Source organism: Urocampus carinirostris, chromosome 6 (genome assembly GCF_059441175.1).
Source record: "Urocampus carinirostris isolate Australia breed hairy pipefish chromosome 6, RoL_Ucar_1.0, whole genome shotgun sequence".
In the NCBI taxonomy this organism is placed as follows: Eukaryota; Metazoa; Chordata; class Actinopteri; order Syngnathiformes; family Syngnathidae; genus Urocampus; species Urocampus carinirostris.
Genome location: NC_142354.1, coordinates 32265336 through 32286721, shown reverse-complemented (window position 1 = coordinate 32286721; position 21386 = coordinate 32265336). Strand labels below are relative to the sequence as shown.

Genomic DNA, 21386 nt, shown 5'->3' with positions numbered 1-21386 from the left:
ATTTGTATAGCTCTTTATCACAAAAAGTCTCAAAGGGCGGTACAGGGCATAACAACAACAAAATAATTAGTACAATATAACATCAGCTATATAAAATATTTTTGTGGGTGAGGGAATATTTTAAGCAATACAGTATATGGAGAAAGTAAATATGCAACTCTGTTTGCATAGAAGCCAAATATGATTATATCAATGATAATAATATGGTAATTTAAAGTTGATACTCAGGTAAGAAAAACTTAAAGGGAGCTAGATAACTTCTTTGGCGCCAACTGCCTCGGACTGATTGGCTCTCTGTCCCTATTTAAACCCACTCCTATCTGTCCCCTTTTGGTCAGTCCGTCTGCAAACCTCAGTTAACATTAGGCAAGACTTTTTTGACCCTGACTCCCACCTGTTTTTTGGTCCCATCTGTCCCCCCGGTTTCGACCCGTTTTTGATCCTGAGCACGTCTACTCTCCTTTCCACGTTTTTGCTCTCCTGTCCTGGCTACTGACCCGTTTTTCCGTCCCCCGAACCGCCAACACTCGCCACGGAAGATTCGCTTCCGCGTTCAGAGCGACCTGCTTCCCACGCTTAGTGAACACCGGATCGTGGGCGCAGCCCTTCCTCTTTCCTTTAATAAAACTTGTGAGAAACGTAACGCAATTGGGTCCTGTTTCCGTTCTGGTCCTGACACTAAATAGCTAAAAACTTAGTAAGGCAGCTAGCTACAAAGCTAAGAAAGTATCTGGATAGCTAGCTAAAAAAATCTTTTGCTCATTCCAGTAAATGTCAGGTCTGGGGATTGTTGTTTGGTGTGGATGAGTAGCTAAAGAATCCTATAATTTCTCCCAGTAGTCTTCTATTCTCTGACAAAGCCAAAATATATGCAGGTAGTCGACGTCTACCCCTCCACACGCTCTGCACCCCAAAAATCTTTCCTACGTTAGGAATTCTCTTCAAATCCTGGAGCTAGTGGGTTTGCAAAGCATTTTACTTTTATTTATATATATATATATATATATATATATATATATATATATATATATATATATATATATATATATATATATATATATATGTATATATATATATATATATATATATATATATATATTTTTTTTTTTTTTTAATTAAAATAAACCAAAAATTGAAATTTGGGGCAATAATGTATAACTTTTTGAAAATTATTATCGGCATTGTTCATATTCTTGCATACTAATTAATTTAGTTTTCATCTTTCATCTTTCCCTTTTTATTCAATTTTACTACTCCAACTAAGATGCATCTTGTTTGCTGTTGACTCACCGCTCCCCAGGGCCCAGTCCGCCATTGATGGGCTTGGTTTTGAGGAATGGAGTTCCTGGCGCTGCCGTTTGGCGTGGATGGAAACGGCCTGTAATCGCCGGAGTAGGACGGGCATTGCGACATAGCGCAGTCCTGTTGTGTGCTGGGACGATCGTCCTGGTCGCACTCGCTGGCGTTGACTTCCTGGTCGCTGAAGTTGACACAAATCACTTGCCGTGTTGTCTTTCCTTGACCGCAGGTTACTGAGCACTAAAAACATTGGCAATTTACAGTAAATACAAGTTATTCATCATCTTGCACAACCTGCGGTTGACCAGTATCGCACTTAATGAAAACCATCTGTAGGCTAAGGAGCAGCCTCTTTTGCTCTGTCATCTTAAAAACTGCAGGCCTCATTGCATATCCTTTGCACAGACACATATGCTAAACTACTGCAGACTCATGCTTGTTTCATTGTTGGTGGCGTTTACCAAGCAGATTATGATTTGATGTCAACTTGGTGTAATTGTTGATAGCTATGTCATAACACTGAACTATACATCTTACATCAATAGGAAATAGTATTTTTTTAATTATGTTACCACCCTCATCAGTATTACAGGAAATGTGTACTTCAATAATTCAATACTTTCTTACGTGAGCAAGGACCAATTCAAGACAGGTACAGGACATGAAAGCTGCTGTTAATCTCTGTGAGCGACAGCAAAATTAAATAAAACCCAGTGAGCTTGATACACCCGCAGTGGTTGAAAAGAGTGATAAGCTTATGTTGGTCAGAGCTGGTGTGAGTGGCTAAATTTAGCAGGAACCAATGGCGCTACTAAAAGGCCAGTCAAAGATTGGAAGAGAGAACGTCACAGCACCCTGAAGCATGCAACTCAGCGACTTTTTTTTGCATAACCAGCTATGGAAAACTAGGACAAAGCAATATCTATTTACACGTAGCGGCTAACAATTACAATAGTGGCTAGCGGCGAGCCATAGCCCGTAGCCAAACGGCTAACATGAGTGGCTAGAGAAGGAAACTTTGGAAAACTATAAGATGCCTGAATCCCGGGACTGGGCGACCGTCACGCAGGACTCAGCTGTGGAAGTTAAATTCACTGTTAAGTGCTAAAAGATCCACAATGCAGGCTTTCACAGTAAATACAAAAGTTCAAAGTCATTTGTTTTTGCTTATTATTTGAATCATTAGTGTTTTATTTAAATTAAACAAGTATTTAATCACCAATAAGGGTTGCTATATGGTACACACTTTAACACTTATTTTAATGAAATGTCCTGTATTTTACAGACTGAAAATCGCTCTGCATTATAAATAGCACAGGGCTCAAAGGCATAATTGGTAAAATGAAAATAATGAAAGCTAAAAGAAATGTAATGCGTTTTGTACAATGTGATACTCGATATTTCGGAACAAGTTTTTCCCGAGTGCTTTAAGAACTAGTATCAGTATTGTCACATATGTACGCCTTTGCCCAGGCCCGGCTCATCTCTGCTGGGTGGAATGACGCTTTACACTGAGAAACAACAGCGACCAGATGATGAAGGTGCTGTATCTGAGTCAGATCAAAAAGTTTGAGCATATTACTCCTGTATTCGCCAACTTGCACTGGCTCCCAGTCCACTTAAGATGTGACTTTAAGGTTCTCTTATTAACATATAAATGTTTGCATGGGCTTGCACCCTCTTATCTCTCTGATTTTATTTCCCCCTATGTTCCTGCACAGAGTCTGCGCTCGAAAAATGCCGGTCTACTTGTGACTCCGAGAGCCAAGAAGTCTGCAGGCTCGTGAGCGTTCTCCATCTGGGCCCCGGTGTTATGGAACGCCCTGCCTCCAGAGATAAGATCTTCAACCTCAACGGAAGTTTTTAAATCGAGGCTTAAGACACACTTCTATTCCAAAGCTTATGATTGATGCCCACCTGATATTCTGTATTGTCCTGTCTTTTTCCGACTGCCTGAGAAGGACGATTTGAGACGAGTCAGCGGACCAGCGTCTGACTTGAAGCATGCCAACCCCTGCATTTACCAGCTGGCAGAGATGGAAAGCTGCGTTGTGGCCGTCATAGACTTTCTGGACTAGTTTACGGGCTGGGGGCGTCGTTGGTGTCATGCTCTTTCCAGACATCTTCAACATCTTACCTAATGTTTACTATTCTGTGTACAGTAATGCTAATTGTAATTCACCCTGGCCAATCCTGGAAGGGGGATTACCACATGTGAGGTCCTTTCTCAAGGTTTCTCTTTTTTCCTCACACTGAGGTTTTTGAGTTGTTCCTTGCCCGCATGCTGGTTTAAGATCAGGTAATTGTGCAATTTTGTAATTGTAATCCTGTGCAGTCCTTCGAGACAGAGTTTTTGTGATTAAGGGCTATAAATAAATGTGACCTGACTTGAATCAGGAGGCTTCTCCTGCAACTGGTAAGCTTGTAAATCAGTACTATCATGAAGGAAAGCAAACCCATTACGAACACGAAAAAACAGCCTGGAGAGGGATGGGCGCCGTCAGGCTGTACTTTCCCAAGGCACACCACAGGTAATAGTGACTCAAGCAGTTAAGGAATCTGTGTTTTGCGTGATTATAAAACACGCTTGTTTTTAGCGATTAAAAAAGACAGTGTTCATTTTCAGCACAGACAAACAGCGCTAGCTTTCAGCGAAGAGGCAACAAGAACACATTTTTTTTTCTCACCTGAGTCCACTCTAACACTTTCCATTGTCCACAAGCAACAACAGAGCACCCTTCTCTGGCTGGCGGTTTTGGGAGTTGAGCACATGCCGACTCATCAGCCACACCGCCGCTGTTATCGCGGCAACTGACATACCGCATACGAGCCCCTTTGCCACAACTGGCGCTGCACTGAAAGAGGGCAAAAGATGAAACTCAGCAAGGACAAAGTTATTTATTTTATTCGTTATGAGCACCAACCTGGGTCCAGGACCCAAACCGCCACTGAGTTTTGTGCCCTTGATGGGACTGTACTTTGGTCCCTGGGGGGACGGGTTGGTTGTTTGGACACTGGGCCAGTTCGCAGTCCTGCGGGAGAGACGAACGCAGTCGTGAGCGGCGCTGCTTGAGAGTTTCCCATCAGCCCATACTTGCTTGGCAAAACAATATGAGCTGCATCTCCATTAGTTCAAACTATGGATTGTGGCAGTAAGCCACTCAGCATAAAGCCTTGATCCTTGTCATAACAGGTCATAGTGGAGTGGTATTCAGGGGGCCAATGCCCGAGCTAGCATGGTCAAAAGCCCCACCCCTCGTCGAAGCCTAGTCCCTAACCTTCCGCCCTTTCCGCCGTTTTTCTGTTGTGCCCTCTGACCCCCCCGGTCTTTAGGAATGAGAGCCTTAGTCAAATCTGTCAGGGTCCGCATTCCGCACTCACCGCCATGTTCAAAGCAGATGCCGGAATGCCACCAGAGGACACTTCCACAAATGCAGTCAGCCTTCCTCAGCACCATAAATAACTAATCACTATTTAGAAGCCATCCTTCTACTTGTTCCTTTTTTTTTCTACACAACCTTCTGCCTCCTGGTTCTGCTAACCTAGATGCCGGAATGAAAAACTGAGTTCAGGGTCGCGTGTAACAAACTTAAATTTGTTTAGCTGTGGGTCACAAGACTTGCAATAAGGCACACGTATCGTTACCCTAGCTGAGAAATATGGCGATAGCCAATCGACGATCGGGACAATTATTGAGAATTAGAATGCCATCAAACTAACAAAGTCTTTCAAGGGCATGACAATCCTTGTAAGTGGAAGTTTTATTTATTTTTTAATTTTGATCCACTGTCTCCTCCCACTCTGCATCCACCCACTAACTCCACTGTACCAGCTCAAGTCACGTCACAACAAAGGTAGACACAATTAATATACACATACAGACGCTCCTCTACTTACGACCATTTGACTTAGGTAAAACGGTAGATACGAAAAAAAAAAAATTCGGGATGTAGAAAAATATCCGGACATTGCGGGAAGTTAGATTTCTGATTGTGTGCATCTTTTTCCAAGTACAGGACATTACTGTAGTGCTTCTTTCTGCCGCGACCGGCGTGAGGCGCTATGAGAGGTATAATATAATTATAATAATTTCCTTGTATTGTCATTCTGTGTAACAATGTACACAGAACGAAATGTCGATTGCACCTGACCCGTTGTAGCGAGCCGATGCAGCCGCAGCCAACAGAGGGCGCCGCCGACCACTTTTTAAGTCTTAGGAATGACTCGGCCGGGGCGCGAATCACCGACCTCCCAGTCTCAAAGCGGGCGCCTTACCATCTAGGCTACTGAGCTGGTCAATCAGCATCCACCACGAAGAAGAAATCTACTACCGCTTCCTCGTTCGTGTGTAAACATTCTATTCTGTATCTCCAGCACGCTAAGAAGTTTGACATTTTTATTGTTTAACATCTCGAGCATCCATTCAATATGGTAGGTGTAAAGTTTAAAGAAGAGGCAAGCTGTTCCATTTCAAATGAAAGTGGAATAAGAAACCTTGATGCGGTTGAGAAAATGGTTGGATCGCTTTTTTTCTGCCACTTTTTACCACGGAGGAGGAAGTCACCTAGCTGTTGAAGCTCATCTTTCAAAAGTAAGTTAAACTTAACTTGATTTAACTTTATAGAGAATATTACTTTATGAAATGTTTTTTTTTTAGTACAAAACAAAACAGGTTACTTATACAAGCCTTAAACCTTCTTTTATAAACCTTAAACCTACATTCCTTAGAAAATAAAGCACTGGAGCAACTTACGAACAAATTCAACTTACGAGCGATCGTCTGGAAACTATCTCGTTCGTAAGTAGGGCAGCGTCTGTATATGACATACAAGTCATAATTATTTGGTACTATTGTGTGTTTATATATATTTACAATTTTAATTTTTTTACCTGGGATACCCTGGGTTTAATACCATAGTTCTATATCCCCCGTTATACAACAATTTTACCTTACGATCCCCTCCTCAGAACAGATTCATTTCGTGTCCCTACCGTATCAATTATTTACTATTGTTTGGGATACAGTTCAGAGTGTCCCCTGCCCACTGCCCGAAGATAACTGGGATGAGCTCCAGCTCCCCCGAGACCCTACTGAGGATAAGCGGTGCAGAAAATGGATGGATGGATGAATGGATGGGATACTGCAATGGTGTGCACATAGAGACACTAAGTGGTGGTAGAGAACATGCCAGCCCCCTCTTCCTCTCTCTCTCCCTCTCTATTACCTTTTGAAATGTTTTTAATGAATTCATCATGCAAAAGGAAGATACGAATATTATAAATAAACTACAAGTAGAAAGAACCTTTATTGTAAATTGTTACAAAAAAATGTTGGAAAAATGTTGACACTTCTACCAATAAAAATCAGATTGCATTCAAAATGCGTACATATCCAAATTGTTTATTCATTTTGTTCCTCTTTGATTATTTGTCTCTAAGAATATTTTTTATGCCACCGGTCCAGAGTATTTTGTTGGAATAACGTAAGATTGACTTTTGTTTTCATACACCAAAGCACTTTGGAAATGGTACTTTCGAACATACCCTGCACCCTTATTGTTTCTTATATAATGCAGTTTTTAATAACGTTCATTCCAGAGAATTTTGTCTGAGAGCTGTTAGACTATGTCGGACAGTGACGTATATTATTTTCCTGCCTTTCCTCGTAGACGATGCAAGATCAGACAGCGTTATTGAGACCAGGTGGCAAAGATACAGTATAGTTTTGTGTCTACCATCCAGCATATGTGAATAATATGAACAATGTCTACTTGCTACTCATCAGAGAAGGTTAAAAAACACACCTACAATAAAACAGTTTTTTCTTCGTCTTTACCTGGGTGTCAGTGGGCCGGGTGGCAGCATTACATTCAGTGTCATCCATGACGGCACCATAAGATCCAACCACGCACTTCACGGCTCGCATCTGGTATCCGAGCCCACATGAGGTAGTGCACTGAGTTCAAAAGGCAGACAGAAAACGAGTGATGGAGGAGTCAAGCGAAAGAGACTACTCAGTCAGCATTAGACAAACTTTACTTTGGTGTGACCTTAAATGCAAGTCGATGAGAATCTCAAGGAGAAAACACCGTACCTGGAAAAAGTCTACTTAATATTCATTGAAATCTCTACAAGAGGTTTTTCTTTGCACTCTCCTGTGCCTCGCTGGCCTCAATCAAATGGGGTCAAACGTGTTTGGCAGACGTCCCTTAAACAGTTTCAAATATAGCTTGTAGAAGTAGAAAAATGTATTTGTTATCTGTAAGCTTTGGCAAAGCCACTTGAGCCAAAAATATAGTCATGTCGAATAGACATCACGAGTTTTGGTTGGATTGAAGTAGCCGTATACTAATAAGACATGTCAAGTTGAGTTTATTTGTAAGGCCCTCAATCACAATAAATTTTCAAGGGCTGCACAGACTACAGACTATTATCACACCATTCCCTAATTTATTCTATTGAATCTATCTATTTTTATCTTATTGCCTTAACTCATCTTGAATTCATTGTATTGTATATTTACCTTTTTAATATTCTTAATATTATTTTATGTGTACATATATATTGTTTCTACGTTTTTTTTTTTTAATTTTTACGCTGGCAACTTTGTGGACAGCACAGCAAGAATTTCATTGTGCAGGGAAACGTGGGTTTTTACTTTGTATTTGACAATAAACACTTTGAATTTGAACTTGAAACTTGCATGATGACAAGAAAAACTCAAAAACCACTCAAAAAATGAATCCTTGTATAACTTTGTCCATTCCTGTGTATTTTCGACTCTTAGCTGACTCAAGCAGTCAGGAAAAGTAATAACATTAAGTCCAATAGGCTGCTGTAGAAAGTCTAAAAACTGGTTTTGCTGTGAAAATGGAGTGAAATACTTTCTGTAGTGTTGTGTTCTGCAGGAACACAGGACGGTCCATCCTCACAGGAAGTTGGTTTTGTGCGTGATCCTAGGTAATGATTTAGCTGTGCCACGAGCATCCGAGTTAGTGGCCGCCCTACCTTTAGTCATGATATTAACAAATGAATAAAAAGTTAAATGAAAAAAATACAGCTGTCCCCCCGGAAGATAGGGTTGCGAACTTTTTTTTCACGTTACAATGTCAAATTATGTTGATGTTTTTTTAACCCAAGTTGTGCAATTTGCCCCATGATACATCGACCACAAATTATTTTGCGTGGCCAAAAATTTAGCAATTGTTCGTACGTGTGACTGTGTGAGCTATGTCTCTAAAATGCCTGTCTTTTGGCCAACGTCATATAAATACTGGTCTGCTATCAGTCTGCTTCTCTGCATCATGGAGATGCTGATATGCAATTGGCTAAACTCCCCCGCGCATTGCCTTGCTCTTATATTGTTCAGTTCAGAATTTCATGTAACAAAATGTATTTATTTTTTAACAATGAGTCCCGAGCCTTGCAGCAATGCTAAAGGGAGAGGCAAGAAGACATCATAAATATAATAGTATTACATAATGATAAATAAATATCAAGAAGATCCCACACCGATACCCTCGCTAAGGGGCCGGTCACACAGACATTTGCGGCTGAATCACAGCCAGAAATTTCTGCCTGTGAGGCGGACGCTATTGGACGCTTTGAGATCGCAATGCAGACGAGATACAGCAGTGCTTAACACGCGGTCGGAAATTCGCGCGCGGGTGGCAGCGCGAAAAAGTTTTGCGCTGCTCAATTCTTCAGAGCGCGGGTACACAGGCTTTCACGAGTGTATCAAGGCTGAACCACGGCCAGAAATTTCTGGATGCGGATGCTGTTGGGCGCTGTTGGACGTTTTGAGACCGCCATATAGACGAGATACAGCAGTGCTTTACTCGCGGTCGGAAATTCACACGTGGTTGGCCGCGCGCAAAACTTTTGAGCTGCTCAAAAGTTTGAGCACGTGTTAAACCGCGTGCCGCACACGTGGTCAACACGAGGTAATGACGCGGAAATGACGCGGAACGACGTGCTCTGGCCGCGGCCAGGGCGTGGTTACACATGGGTAGGACGGGAAATTTCAGCGGGTAATCGTGGGTGGAGCACGGTCATAGCATGTTCTGCGCCTGTATCGCGGTGTTATTACGTGAAATTAGCGTGTTACGCGTGTGACAGTCAAACGCCTTTCTCCGCTTATGTACAGTGCGATTTGCCGAGCACACGTCAGTTGTGCTCGAGACGTCAAGGGGGTGAACATGGATCCCCGTCAGCGTAGTGACCTCGTCTTAATCCATTTTTATTTCTTGACATTTCTTTTCAAGATAATAAAATAAAAATGATGCCATAGCTTGAAATCTTGATCTTCACGGGACTGTGTCTTGAGCGGTTATGATTTCTACAGCCCGGTGTTATCCGAGAAATGCATCCCTGCTGAGATTTGAATCCCCTCGCTACTACAACCACTTTTACCTCGTTTTATCTCACTTTTAGGGAATGTAATGGCGAACATATAACCAAAACCACTTCGCCTTGCATTTGTTGGAAATGTAATACAACTTAAACCATTCCGTCTTTGTTTTTGTTGTGAACGTAATCGAACGGTAAATCCTCCCCCCCTCGCGTGAACGCGCATTCTGCTGCGCTTCCAACGAAAGCGATCGTATTCTATATAAAACGCTTATTAAAACTATAAAGCGAGCTAATTATAACAATTGGGAGATCCTAGTCTATATAACGCGTTTATTTAAACAATAAAGTGCGATCGTATTCTACAAAATGCGTTTGTTAACGCGGATGAAAAAGTCACCAACGTCAATGCACGCTTACAACAAAAGCGATCGCAGCAGAATGCGCGTTCACGCGAGGGGGTGGGGGGTGGGGGTGTTGCGTAGGAGTCGGATTTGGGCACAACACTGGCTCGGGAGCTTTTATACCCGTGGTCCACACGAGAAAATGACGCAGAAATGACGCGATGAGGAAGCGGAACAGTCGCCGGCGTCTGTTTTGCGGGCATACCACCGATGAACAGCCGGTTGGCCAATTTTGCGCATTTTCCATCGCGGGCAACCACGGGCAAAAAAAAACGCAAAATTTTAGTCGTGATTCAGCTGCAAACGGCTGTGTGACCGGCCCCTAAGGAATACAGCTGTAACCAATTGATGATCGGCACACTTATTAAAAATAAGTAGACATTTAAAGCAACAAAGTCTTTAAAGAACATCACAATGCTCGCAAGTGGTAGTTTTAAAATAGGTTTTAATTTTGAGCTGCCCTTCCCCCCACCCTCTGCATTCACCCACTAATTCCACTGTAACAGCTCAAGTCACGTCATCTATCTATCTATCTATCTATCTATCTATCTATCTATCTATCTATCTATCTATCTATCTATCTATCTATCTATCTATCTATCTATCTATCTATCTATCTATCTATCTATCTATCTATCTATCTATCTATCTATCTATCTATCTATCTATCTATCTATCTATCTATCTATCTATCTATCTATCTATCTATCTTGGTCATATCCCTCAAGAGGGGTGACCGACAGCAAGACAAACACATACAATAACAAGAAAATAAAAGGGAAAAAAATAGCAAAAACACACACAAAAATTGTGGATTTTTTGTCACGTCATACAGAATGCAAATAAAATTAATTTATATATTTCTAATGTTATTTACCTTACTTATTAAAGTAAAAGCAAAGCAAACCTGTAAAATTTGTATTCCTTTTTTTTTAATTAAAAATCGGTATAAAATTTGTTTCACTATTCTTCAGGTCAAACTAAGCATTGCAAAAGACAAACACTGCTGGATATGTGCGCTCATGATTAAAATCATTTATTGACAATGTCAACTCTGAACACAATACCAACATGAAATTTAGAATGTATTTATTAAATGTCTTTCAAAGTCTGATTCATCATCAGATACAACAAAGAGTTTTTTCCTTTGTTGTCCTATTTAATCTCTTTGAATCGTTCAGGACAACCTTCTGTTTTCTCCATCATCTAACATTACTCTCTGGTACTGTGAACAAAAGTAGTATGATAATGATAAAAAAATGCCTTTTCATAGGATTCGGCGCTCTGACCGCCGCGGCCCGGGGGGTTCAATTCCCGTTTCATCCAATGGTTTGCAATTGTGTCTAGCAATATTTTAGATTGATTATTACCAATACAGTATGATACTACTCTGTAAATAACTAAAATAAATGTGCGTCATGCACAATTAAATATGGTAATCATATATGCTTATATTAAATATATGTAGAACTTATTATTTCTTAATTATTTACTAACGTTCAATATTTTATAATGAAATTTTAGTGTTTTTATCTGGGATGCCGGGGGTTTGGAAGGCATTAGCAAGCTACCAAAAAAAAATGACTTGACCATTGCTTTCTAGCCCCCACTGTATGACAATTTTTCCTTACTATCCCCACCTCAGAATGGATTAATGTCATATCCCAGGATCTAATGTACATTTTTAGAAACATATATCCATGCATCAAACGAGGGATCCATCGACCTGTGTTTTTAGGATAACTTTGGCTGGACCTTACCTGTCCCCAAGGTCCGACCTGCCACGAGGCACACTCCTGCTGCTGACACGTTTGGACCGATTCAGGCTTGGAGGAACCACAAAAACGGTCATCCAAACGGTCCTCGCCAAACTGGCACCACGTCTGCCGGTGCTTATAACCTTTTCCGCACGTGACGAGGCACTAAAAACAAGTCACACTTGTGATTATGTCCTAAAAATGGAGACTGTGTATCGTCATATCAGTTCATTCTTTAAGAGCAAGTGTCTATTTTCCTCTCATACGCAAACTACATGTGCAAAGGTTAGGGGAAGGCATGTAATAGTACAGTGTTTTTGAGGCGCTCGCATGGGAGATGTTAAATATTTCTGGAATGTAACTCAAAGCTTTTCAAGCTGCTCGGTCTACAATGCGTAAACTGTGCAGTCTATCGCTGACTGCGGTTCAAGAGTTGAGTAAGGCACAGAGAGTTTAAGCCAGGGTTCTCATAGTTACTGTATTTATGAGCAGTCAAGGCCAATGGCACGTGGCGGCCATAAGTGGGTGTGTGAATTAGCTTTAAATTGTAATCGTCATCATAAACGGCAGCAGGAAATCAAAAAACTGGATGAGTTTGGAACCGCAAACCTTTGCTAGATTTCTGGGTTGGCACTGATCCCTTTAGGTGTGGGATATTTTCCTCACATGGTTTCACTGTACTCTGTTAAGTGGTCAAATGACATTGCTGAAGTGATTTTCATTCGTCATTTGCTCTTTGTAATTGGTAGAATAAATTTATGGAGAGAAGAAATGACAAAAATATCTCATTCAATTAGACAAAATCTTTGCTCATTCTAGAAATAAATGTTAACCTATTCCTCAAGCAAAATGAAAAAATAAGTCGTTATTTTAATCTTCAACCTATTTCTCAATTGAAGTCCCAATTAAATATATGAAATTATTAAAATATTTTTATTAAATTTGACCTTATTTCTCCAGAAAAAAAAAGCAAAAAAAATCCTTAAAATTTAGGGTATTAATTAAATTATTAATCTTCTTTTTTTTTTCATTTTTCCAGGTCTTTCACAAAATATTTTTGCAGAGGTATTTGACTTATTTCTCTTGTAAACAATAAAAAGATAAGTTAAAGTGGATTGGACAAACTTGTTTTAATAAAATAAATAATATTTTACCTTATGTGGTTGAGCATATTTTATTGTTTTAATGGCTATTTAACATATCTCTCTATTATTCTTTATCATATATTGTATTTGACTTTTTAATATTGTAAAATAATGGTACCTAATTTGTTTGACTATTTGCTTTCGTAAAATTATAAAATAAAAAAAGGAAAAATCCTCAAATCGGGCAGATAGCAGTAATTCTATTTTCATGGGTCACAGATCATTTAACCACATGGGTCGTCGGGGCACCAATGAGGACGTAACTCTGGACTGTTGACGGTCCCTGGAATTCATCCATCCATTATCTGCACCGATTATCCTCAGTAGGGTCGCGGGGGTGCTGGAGCCCATGCCAGCTATCTTCAGGCAGTGGGCAGGGGACACCTTGAACTGGTTGCCACCCAGTCGAAGGGCACACAGAGACAGACAATTCACTCGCTCATTCACACCCGAGGACAATTTGAACCTGCCAATTAACCTGACATGCATGTTTTTAGAATGTGGTAGGAAACCAGAGAGCCTGGAGTAAACCAATGCAAACACGGGGAGAACATGCAAACTCCACACAGGAAGGTTCGATCTCATGACCTCAGAAATGTGCCGCGGACGCGCTAACAACTCAGCCGCCGTGCTGCCCCCTGGAATTCTATTTTAGTAAATATTTTATTGATTATCAAAGAAACAAAAAAGTAATTATTTAATTTAAGAATACTGTAGTTGATTCACTAAAGAAAACATTAAAAATGTTGTAAAAAATAAAATAATAATACTTAAAGTAAGAAAGATTAGATTCATGACCACATTTCGTCCCACTTTTGGCAACTGACGTCAATCATCAATTTTCCATTGAAACATGTTGGCAGCTTTAATTGAAGTGCTCTATCCACTGAACTAACCTCCGACCAGTCTCCGCTCTTCCATTGTGGACATAAAAATTCATTGCAAGGTTGTACAGCCAGCTTGTCCCGCTGACTGCACTTGCCTTCATCGCCCTCGGCAGCCTTTCGACAAACGGCTCCTCTTCGTCGAGTCCCCCCGCCGCAACTTTTTGAGCACTGGAATAAAAGAAATGTGTAAAACAAACACCCCATTCTGTTTGACATCAAAAAACTCCTCAGCAAGTTTACCTCCGACCAGGACGAGTACTCCCAGCCTCCAGGATTACAATCTCCATGACAGCTCTCCTTGTCATCAGGTTTGCCCTGCCCGCTACAATAACGGTCATCAACCTTCTGGGTCTTTCCATCTTCTTGGCTAAATTTGGCACAGAATATTTCCAGAATGCGATATCCAACGCCGCACTGAGCTGTGCATTCACTTTTCCGAGCCACGTGCCACCTTCATGGATGTCAAGTACACGATGTGAGGATCACATGCTTAGCAAAAACGGTGACTAAAGCAGTGGAACAAACCTCAGTTCGCAATCTGTGTTGCACGACTCAGGGAGGACCGACGGTCGCGGTATACCATGACACCTCTGGTCGGACACCACCACTCTATCAGATTCTCGGCTGCACAGAACTTTTCTTTTTCTCTCTCCTAGGATGACATAAGTGAAGAGGTTCGCTAGGTAGATTGACATTGTACAGGTCACATTTTGGCCTCTTTTTTATGTTTTAGAATGTCATTAGAATGGAATATATGTGTTCTCTCCCACAATGGCGCTAATATGTGCCAATACCTGGTAAACTCCCTACTCATATTCAGGGTTGGGCAGGGTTACTTTAACTGGATTACTTTCAATTACTTTTGAATTACTCCAATACCAAATATGCTAATAAAAGACAAAAGAAACTAAATATGAATAAAATTACAAAATTTTGTGCAGGCTTGGGGAGTAACGGAATACATGGAACGGCAAAAATGATGTTGGCAAGCTGTTTGGTTTTATTTTCATTTTGTTTCTGTCGCATTTTATGTTAGTTTTGCCGGAGATCAAAGAGATCAAAGCCAGGAGAGAAAGCTTACCACGTGTTGTGAGTCATATTTTTTATTCATATTTAGTTTATTTTGTCTTTTATTAGCATATTTGGTATTGGAGTAATCCAAAAGTAATTGAAAGTAATCCAGTTAAAGTAACCCTACCCAACCCTGGTTGAGACACATTAGGGTAAAAACCCACAGGAAAAACTGTAAACACATAAAAACACCAGCCAAGCACACAGAGCAATTTGATTGGGTGAGCTGTAGGAGTGAGCGTATTTGATTGAGTGAACAGGAGGGGTGGCTGGATCTCTGCACACATGACATCGCTGCCCTGTCTCTCATATGCTCCCACTGCGCTGAAGGGAAACACATCCATAAACTTTTTGTTTTCCGTTTTTGTGACATTTTTACAAAATAACTGCTTGAACCTTCTTTTGAAACTATTCTTTATAAAGAACATGAAGGTCAAAATCAGCCTCCATGATCTTAAGTGACTGTGGGAGGGATACAGGTTTAAAGTGGTATATTTGTCGATACGGGACACAGGATCTGGCATTTTGATTATTATTTTATAAATGTTATCAAATCATCTAACGTCTCACAGTAAAATAAAATGCGCTGAAAAATTAGCTATCATCTGAAGAGCAGGTTTGGAGGTTTTTCTGAATTTTGTTTTTAAAATATATGGTACGACTCTTTCTCTCTCTCAAAAAAATAAATAAATCAAAATACCTTGCTATTATGGCTTTTTTGGTGAACAAAGTTCGAACCCATGATTTAGGGTGTCTCCAGTACATATTTATTACTATGTGAATCTTTTCCACTAAAATGAGCTTTCCAAGTTTTCCTATATAGCGCCTTTTTCTTTACGTTCCTTTCAGAAATCCTCATCCAACGGCTGATCGCCCAACAACCCTCACCTTGGCAAAGGCGGCTGCACTCTTGCCAGGGGCCGTAGATATCCCAGAAAAACTGCTGAGGTCGATCCTCAATGGGGATGTTGAATGAATATCTAACATCTGGGTTGTAAAGGTTCCCTACAGACAGCACCTACCATCAAAAAAAGCTTTTTATTGAATCTGAGAGTGTCAATTGCAATTAACTCATTTTCAACTCCACATTCACTTTACCTGGATGACGATCTCCTCTTCGATGCGCTCCGTACAATTAATCCTCTCGATAACGTGGTCGGAGCCGCTGTACTCGATGACGGCGTTTCCTACTTTGATTTCCCTTTTAAACATGCTGACGACAAACTCTCCATTGAGGAGGAACTCTCCACGGCTGTTTGAAACGGCTGCGTGGACACAGAAAGCAGAGTTTGTATACCTTTTTCATGGCCAAATTTAATTTAGTAAGGACATTCAAAGCCATATTTTCCATTTCTCCAAAACCATTAAAAGAAGAAATCCAGTGTGAATCATGCATTTTGCGATTTTTAATCACAATACGTGTGTAAATATTTTGGAGATGAATCTCTCCCCTTATAGGTGTTTGGTAAAATGCAGTAATAATTAGCTTACATTTTCTGTTGCAGGAAGTTCTTCCTATTCCAATTTACCACTGGGAAACGCTAGCTTTTCTTTTTTGCATGGCCTAAAAAAAGGTCCATATTTGATACGTAAACATTGCACTACTACACATTTTATCGTGCCCTGTTTAGGTGTAGCATGCACCTGCACTCTTGAGTGCGCCCCGTAGCGGGTTCATAGGACAATGCCATACAAACAAATGCCAGGTGCTGTTGATCACGAAAGAATCAAATCAAAAGCAGAGAGCAGTGTCTGTATCATATTTAAGCAGACTTGTTCTGAAACGTGGCACCAATTTCAAGCATTTACAAGAACTTAACCCAAAGTCCAAGCAGGTTTCCATTCTTGAAAACATAACATTCAAATTCAAGCATTTTCAAGGATACAAACCCTGAGAAATTCTCTCTGTTGTTCACCAGCCCACAACTACAGAAATTATGTTAGCTTGACCTATCTTAACAAAACATGGAATCAACATTTAAGATGCATTTAATGGAGCATTTTTGCAGTATTCTGTAGCCATTTCACGGCTCGACTATTTCTACTAATAGGCTCCCTGGATAAAATATGTACTTCATAGAATCATGGCATCACTTTACAACTGCCAGTGCTCTCAAACCAACGGGAGAACTGCCTTCTGTTTCCTGGGCGCTGATTGGAGCAAGCCAAACGAATCGTTGACAACTGACGCCATTACGCAAATAGACGTTATTTATACATTTTACTTTTCCTATAGACCAAAAGCAACAAGGTTTATGATTCTTTGCCATAGTCATTGCTTCCCGTTTGTTTACAAGTTGTGCTCACACCCTGGCTTCCCAGAAGCATGGACTTGAAATACATAGATGGATACAACTGTGGCATGCACTATATATAGATGGGTACAATTATGACATTTTAGCAGTGGGGCCTGAAAATAAAGGTTAAAGTTTCGGGAGAATCGACCAATACACATAAGTGTTCTTTTTCCTTTATGTAATATGGTTATTGAATGGATTAACCACGAAAATCAAGGGAATACTGTAAGAGATGCGTGCCAGCTCCTGTTGTTCCAAGAATTTAAATCCGATTCCTGCACTTAATGCAAATGGACAACTGATTTCCCCACCATTTCACACATCACATTCATAGGAATGCCCTACATCATGTGAACCCATTTCACAGCAATAAAACAGATGAAAAAGTTCTGTATAGACTGAAAGACATCTGGAGATTAGGCGGATGTCAGTAGGCTTGAAATAATTGCATATCATCAACAGCAGGATGAATCCATTTATTAGTTATATTCCAATTATTAGTCTTGACAGTTCTTCAGCCCAGAGGATATATGAGATTTAGCATGTTCGTGCCAGTGAGATCAGTCCATATATACCGCACCCATGCCAATATGATTATGCACAGTCCAAAAAAGACCAAAAAAACTTGACTGTTCCATTGGCAGATAGCTTTTTCTAAATCAATTTTTTTGTGTTATTTTGCTCTAATTGTTTTTATCAAAAAAATAAATACTGTAAATAAAAAAAACTTTCTCAAATTGTATTTTTGGGGGATAAATTTCATTATTTTTACAATTTATATTTTTTATTTGTTTGTCAAATTACAAAAAAATAATACTAATATTATTTTTTAATTTTAGAGTATAAAACTACAGATTAATATTGAACATTTAACTGATTCGTTACTAATTTAAACCAACAGCAGATAAGTTAGCTTATTTGAGGTATCTATTTTCTAATTTTACAAAAAATATTCCAAATCACGCAAAAAATGCTTTATTATTTTAAGTTTTGAATATCACATTCTTGCTTATTTCTTTATTTAACAAATGAGCATAAAATATCTGCCAGTATTAAAGGAACATTTTACATAGAATAGTGATTATTTCAGATATTTTGTTAAATCTTTCAATGCAGCCATGGATGACCCTAATAATCTTTTAATCACTGTAGGGATCAGCATAGTATAGTATAGTATAGTATAGTATAGTATAGTATAGTACATCATTGATTTGCATTATGTATTGCGTTCTGCATTCTGATTGGCTAAAGTCTTTCGGCTTTCACTTCACACTGATGATTAAAATCATTACAGTATTGGACGGTACAGTAGTTATTAAAAAATAAACGTTTCCATTGTCTTTTTTTTGTTAATCAAATGATTGAGTCTGTAAATAGGGTTGCGCTTTGGTTTTAGTACATTTGATACATTTTTGAAAGTAAAGGTTTCGACCTTACTGATTTCGCCTTTCACAAAAGGGTTCATTGTATTTACACTTTTACAAGCTTCCTTCAGAATACTTGGCATTGAAATGCAAATATTGTTACTCCTTGGCATCGTTGCCTCAGTGATTATATGTTTTTACTCCTACCGAGGTAGTTGTCATCCTCCGGTTTCCCTGAGTAGCTGTGTTGACGAATGTCTATGTTTGTAGCACCACTGGGTATTCGCACAACTTCATTGTAGCCTGCAGATAAAGAATGAAGATCATTAAAGTGCTTGCTCTCTAGAATACAGTACATGTGCACAAAAGTGGAACAAAGTAAATAACGTGAAGGCGTTTCAAAGGGTTTCTCGCTTACCATAGCGTACAATGTTGAAAGTGTTTGCCACGGTTTTACAAGAAGAGTTGTCGCCACCGCACACACCGCATTTGTCTCTCCTGGCTTTGGAGTTTAATACGTGATCGCAGCCGGCTTGCTGTTTCAAAATGCATTCAAAAAAGAAGTGAGGACGAGTATTTGTTAGAGTGATGTGTGTTTTTGCACAAACTACAAGACCAAATGGCAAATGGCCAAACAGAAGCAGTGATTTGGGGTATTGCCTAATACCTTTGCATCAGTTGGCAACGTTTGCCATTCTTCACAGGCAATGATGCGTATAGCATTGTCTCATAAAATGTTTTAACAGAATAAAGAATGGAAAAAAATGGAAAACTAAATTGTCAGCTTTTATCGATACATGTAGGCAAATAATTCAATAAATGAATAGTCATTGCAAAAAAGGATTATTTTTTTTAAAAAGCAAAATTATCAGTTGGAAAGACCCTGTCCTCATTTGTAAATATAAGTATTTTTCTTTTTTTACGATTTTTATAGGTTACTTTTGAAGTATAATAAGAAAAGAATAAAATTAAATTAGCAGATTTTCCTAGTATAATAGATAGAAATTTTTAAAATAGTTTAAATAGTAATATTTTTAGTAAGGAGAAAATAATTTAGTTGGTTTAAAAAAATAATACTTTTCTTCCTTTACAATCCTGAAAGGGGGATTTCCACATGTGCGGTCCCTTCTCAAAATGTCTTCATTTTACTCATGTTGAGGTTTTTGAGTTTTTCCTTGCCCTCATGTTGGTTCCAGATCAGGGGATGGTGTAATAATAATCTGAAAAAATAGTCTGTGTAATAACCTGTGAAGCCCTTTGAGACTCTTTGTGATTAAGGGCTATACAAATAAAAATGACTTGACTTGACTTGACAATCTTCTAAGGAATACTTTTGTAAAATTAAATATAATATCCATAGTATTCATATCAGATGATAGAGAGTTTGTTTTATTTAATTTTAAATAGACAAAATCTTTTTAAGGCAGCACGGCGGCGCAGTGGTTAGCGCGTGTGAGGCACAGTTCTAAGGTCTTGGGAACCTCCTGTGTGGGTTCAAATCCAGCTACCGGACTTCCTGTGCGGAGTTTGTATGTTCTCCCCGTGCTTTCGTGGGTTTCCTCCGGGCACTCCGGTTTCCTCTCACATTCCAAAGACATGCATTTCAGGTGGATTGGCCGGTCCAAATTGTCCCTAGGTGTGAATGAGCGAGTGAGTTGTCTGTCCCCGTGTGCCCTGCGATTGGCTGGCAACCAATTCAGGGTGTCCCCTGCCCACTGCCCGAGGATTGCTGGGATGGGCTCCAGCACCCCCATGACCCTACTGAGGATAAGCGGTGCAGCTAATGAGATGAGATGAAAATCTTTTTAATATAACAGATGGTAATTTAGCAATTTTTGTGTTTAATACTTGATATTTTTAGTAAAGTTGGCAAACAATTTATGTGGTTTCAAAACAATAATAATAATTTTTCTTCTTTTAAAATCTTTTAAGAATCCATCCATTCATTATCTGCACCACTTATCCTCAGTAGGGTCGCGGGGATGCTGGAGCCTTCCCCAGCTATCTTCGGGCAGTGGGCAGGGGACACCCTGAACTGGTTGCCAGCCAGTCACAGGGCACACAGAGGCAGACTACTCACTCGCTCATTCACACCTAGGGACAATCGTGGACTGGCCAATTAACCTGGCATGCATGTTTCTGGGAAGTGGGAGATTTCACGCCAAAATGTTGTAAGGCTTGACTCGGCCAAGGCTTGAACCTGTGACCGCCCAACCCAAAGGCGACCGAGCTGGTTCCTGTCTACCGGTTTGCATGAGAGACAGGGCGCACTCAAGAAAATTTGAGCTGTGTGCATTTTCCGGGTGTGAAAATACGGTAATCTCCAGACTTTAGAGTCACATTCATTTAGCAATTTTCATTCACATGAGGTATAAACATACGTTAAATTATCTCACTTTCTCCAGCCTACCATCTGAACTACATTTTCCCTTCAACAAACCATTTGCATTCGGCACGTAAGCTAAACCACATGTAAGTGGTTTCAGAAAGACATTTTTAATATCTACAAGGATGTATGGTTTAGGGTAAGTAAAAGGGGATCAATGGAACACTCGCCAAGATCAGTAAATCCCGAGTCAAACGGCCGTCTAACTCAAACATCATGTGCAGCTTTCGGCTCCTTGGGTTGCTGATTAATGCGCACTGCGATATGATAAAAGCTTACCCTGCACAAGCCTTGGACGCAGATGTCGTTGGTATCGGGTCCGCACGGCGTGCCGTCAGTGACCCGGTCCCTGAGCTGGTAGTAGGCTGTGCTGCCCGCAACCCTGCAGAACAGCTTACATCTGTCCTTCATCAGGACTTTCAGGGGA

General features: G+C 40.0%; 1 protein-coding gene across 1 annotated transcript in view; it reads right to left on the bottom strand.

The window, feature by feature from the left end:
• adamts9 (ADAM metallopeptidase with thrombospondin type 1 motif, 9) overlaps nt 1-21386 on the bottom strand; it is a 57908-nt gene that overhangs the window by 4823 nt on the left and 31699 nt on the right. The window contains exons 14-26 of the mRNA XM_088338741.1: nt 21239-21375; nt 18992-19109; nt 18781-18876; nt 16011-16177; nt 15801-15930; nt 14367-14493; nt 14082-14292; nt 13851-14009; nt 11813-11974; nt 7136-7255; nt 4224-4331; nt 3987-4154; nt 1291-1539 (exon numbers count right to left, since the gene is read on the bottom strand). Coding sequence (XP_088194867.1) covers nt 1291-1539; nt 3987-4154; nt 4224-4331; nt 7136-7255; nt 11813-11974; nt 13851-14009; nt 14082-14292; nt 14367-14493; nt 15801-15930; nt 16011-16177; nt 18781-18876; nt 18992-19109; nt 21239-21375 — 1952 coding nt within the window. The remainder of the gene's footprint in view (nt 1-1290; nt 1540-3986; nt 4155-4223; nt 4332-7135; nt 7256-11812; nt 11975-13850; nt 14010-14081; nt 14293-14366; nt 14494-15800; nt 15931-16010; nt 16178-18780; nt 18877-18991; nt 19110-21238; nt 21376-21386) is intronic.